The 2,878-nt window shown below is 57.9% G+C and overlaps 1 protein-coding gene across 1 annotated transcript; it reads right to left on the bottom strand.

The window, feature by feature from the left end:
* Positions 1-273: 273 nt before the first annotated feature.
* Positions 274-905, bottom strand: LOC127309383 (uncharacterized). Its single transcript, XM_051340255.2, has one exon. The coding sequence runs from the start codon at positions 827-829 to the stop codon at positions 395-397; it is 435 nt and encodes a 144-aa protein (XP_051196215.1). The 5' UTR covers positions 830-905; the 3' UTR covers positions 274-394.
* Between the last annotated feature and the right edge of the window lie 1,973 nt (positions 906-2,878).

The following is a 2,878-nucleotide window of genomic DNA, read 5'->3' as shown; positions in this document are numbered from 1 at the left end:
TGTTAAGACCGCGCGTTACAGTAAAAATCCGTGTTTATACGTGTATAATGTAGAGTCTCTCCGACTAGTTTCACAGAGACTCCATCGATTTGGGACCCCTTATTAATTTTGGTTTTGCTATGTCTCCGTCAACTGAGATTTTCTTAAGTCTAAATCACTTGCAAAAAAGTACTTGAGTTGCACTTTTCTTTTAAAAAAGTGTAGTTGAACTTTTCTGCCAGAAATGTGCAACTGAACCGAGTTGCACTTTTCTTTAAACCGCAGTTGCACTTTTTTAAGGTGACTGAGACTTAAGAAAAATCTCAATCAACTTAGACATAGACACACCCTATTAATTTCTTTTTCCATCTAGTTCAGCTGTACACGTTTTAGACGGAGCCTCCAGCAAGTTCTTCTATCTCCCGCCGCCGCTGCTGTAGTCTTCGAGCGGCACCGAGTTCCGCTTGATGAACTCGAGGCAGTCGGCGATGGCCTGCGCGTAGAACGAGTTGGTCCGCATGAACGACGCCGCGCTCCTCGGCGCCTTGTTCGTCGTCTCTCCGCCCGGGCACCACCTCTGCGACCCCTTTCCGCCCACTAGAGCTCTCGCGCTGCCGCTCCGTGCGCACGCCGAGCTGCCTCTCGTTGACGACGTCGAGAGCCTCCTCCCAAGCTGACGCGCGTGCATGCCGACGTTGCCCAGGAACGCGAGCAGCTTTGACCGCAGACGGCGCACCGAGAACCGGTGCTTCCAGGCGCAGAGCCGGAACCCCCTCACTCGCCGCCACGTCCGGCCGAGGTCGAGGCCGAGCCTCGCGTAGCTCTCCTCCAACGCCGGTGACATGCTCATCCTCGGTGTGCTCGTAGGCACGTACCAGTGGTGGCTCTTGCTCGTCAGCTCGTGTGCGTTCTCTTGTCTTGTACAGTACGTGTGGATTGTCTGGTGCCGTTGCCGGTCATGTGGAGCGGCAGGGTGGGTATATAGCGCGGTCGGGGCAAGCAAGGGAACGAGGCAGGAAGGTAGGTTTAGATCGTGGCTTTGTTTAGCGACGGCGACGCGTGATCTCGGCTGGGACACGACATGATCGATCTTTAGCCTATTAATTTACGAGGCTGGTGCGATTAGATGCTGGGGAGATTTGCACCACGGACGAGCAAAAGGCCACGGACAGTGACGTGTCCGTGTAAAATGTGAAACGTAAGAGCATGTCTAACAGAGCCGAAAAAGTGCAAACCGAAAAAGTGGTCTTCAGTCTTTCGAAAACGATAGTTCGTGCGAATTTGGCAGTGGCGCAGATTAGAAACCGTAAACTGGAACTGAAAAGCAGAATTTGAACTGGTCGCGGGTAAATTCGGTGATGACCATAGTTCCACATCAAATTGATGCTCCGATTGAGCATCAAAACATACATTGTTCATAAAATTAAACCTATAGTACTGGTACACCGGCGAGCGCTACTAAGCTAAGAAAAATGCTGCCTATAAAGTGGCCTACGCGCGCGGTGGTGCCGGTGGTGGCGCAGCGTGTCGACGGCAGATGGTGCCGACGCTGTCGATGAGCTTCACGCGTCGTCGGCGTCAAGCTATCTCGAGCTTGACGCGGCGGACGCGGGCCTCCCGGTGGGCCGCCTCGTATTCACGGACGAGGCGGACGGCTTCCGCCTCCTCCCGGCGGAAACGCTGGCGAGCCTCCGCCTCGCTGATGGCCTTGGTCTGTGCGAGGACGGCGTCCTCCTCGTCGCTGCCGTGGACATAGTCCCCGGCGGAGAAGGTGGGCGACCGCGCGGGGACGAGGTCATCGTCGTCGCTGCTGTCCGCGACGGGGAGCCGCGGTGCGCGGCTTGACTGGCCGGACGAGGAGCCCTCGCCGGCATTGCCGTACCTGGCGAGCTTCCCTGGGGGCGTGAGCCCCCAGTTCGTCCACCGGCGGGTGCTGCGCTTGCGCGCGCCCTCCGACCGGTTCCATTTGCGCTGCTCCGCGTCGGTGCGGAAGACGGGCGGACGCGGCGACGAGTCGCCGCCGCCCAGGCTGGCGCCACGGCCTGCGGAGCCGCCTCGGGACGCCATCGCCCACCGTCGGCCGGTGGATTTCTACCTAGGGCTCGCTGGATTGCTCGCCGGAGATGGTGCTTGGCGGCGGCGGAGGGAGAGGAACGGCGGAGGGGAGTAGGGTTTGCGACCCGAACTCCCCTCCACGAACCCTTTTAATAGGGGCCGTTCGGAGATTAGTTCGGGCCCCTGAACTTATTTTACGGGCCGGCCCATCTTTTCGGTCACTGATCTGCGACACATTCGGCCCGAACCCGTAAATCCACCGGAAAAGTTCGGTTCCGGCGGGGTTTACGGGTTCTGTTAGAGTTGCTCTAAGTACTGTAAACATCAGTGTGTGCGCAGCTGAAATGCGGCGCGTGCGTGGAGCGGCGTAGTTGGTCGGGTGATCGACCTGCGCTAAGATTACTTTGTTTAGCCTCCCCACGCCGAAATTCGACGAAACAACCGTCGGATTGGACGAAATAAAGTCGTGAGGAGAACCATATTTCCAGTCGTCCACCCGGAGTTCGCCGGACATAGTCGAAATTCAAAAAATCGTCGTCCCGCTACAAATACGGCCAGTTGATCGGCAAAAGGATCGATCAGCCACAGATCGACGATCGGAGGAAAATTACACTGAAACAGGGGCGTCGGCAGTCCCGCCTGGCACGGCGGTGTCCGACGGCCCAGTTTCCTCACACGCCGTGGTCGAAGCGGCGGCCGACGTCGCAGCGGCGGCAGTAAATGTCGAAGCGGCGGCAGTCGACGCCGTAGACGGTGAGGAAGACGAGGTAGGAGCCGGAGACGAAGAAGAACTGGCCGGAGTGGGTCGGAGGATGTCGTTGCGATGGCCCTCGTACCAAATGCT

This window comes from Lolium perenne, chromosome 6, assembly GCF_019359855.2.
Source record: "Lolium perenne isolate Kyuss_39 chromosome 6, Kyuss_2.0, whole genome shotgun sequence".
Lineage (NCBI taxonomy): Eukaryota > Viridiplantae > Streptophyta > Magnoliopsida > Poales > Poaceae > Lolium > Lolium perenne.
Note: the sequence above shows the minus strand (reverse complement) of the source record. Positions and strands in the feature narration are given on the sequence as shown.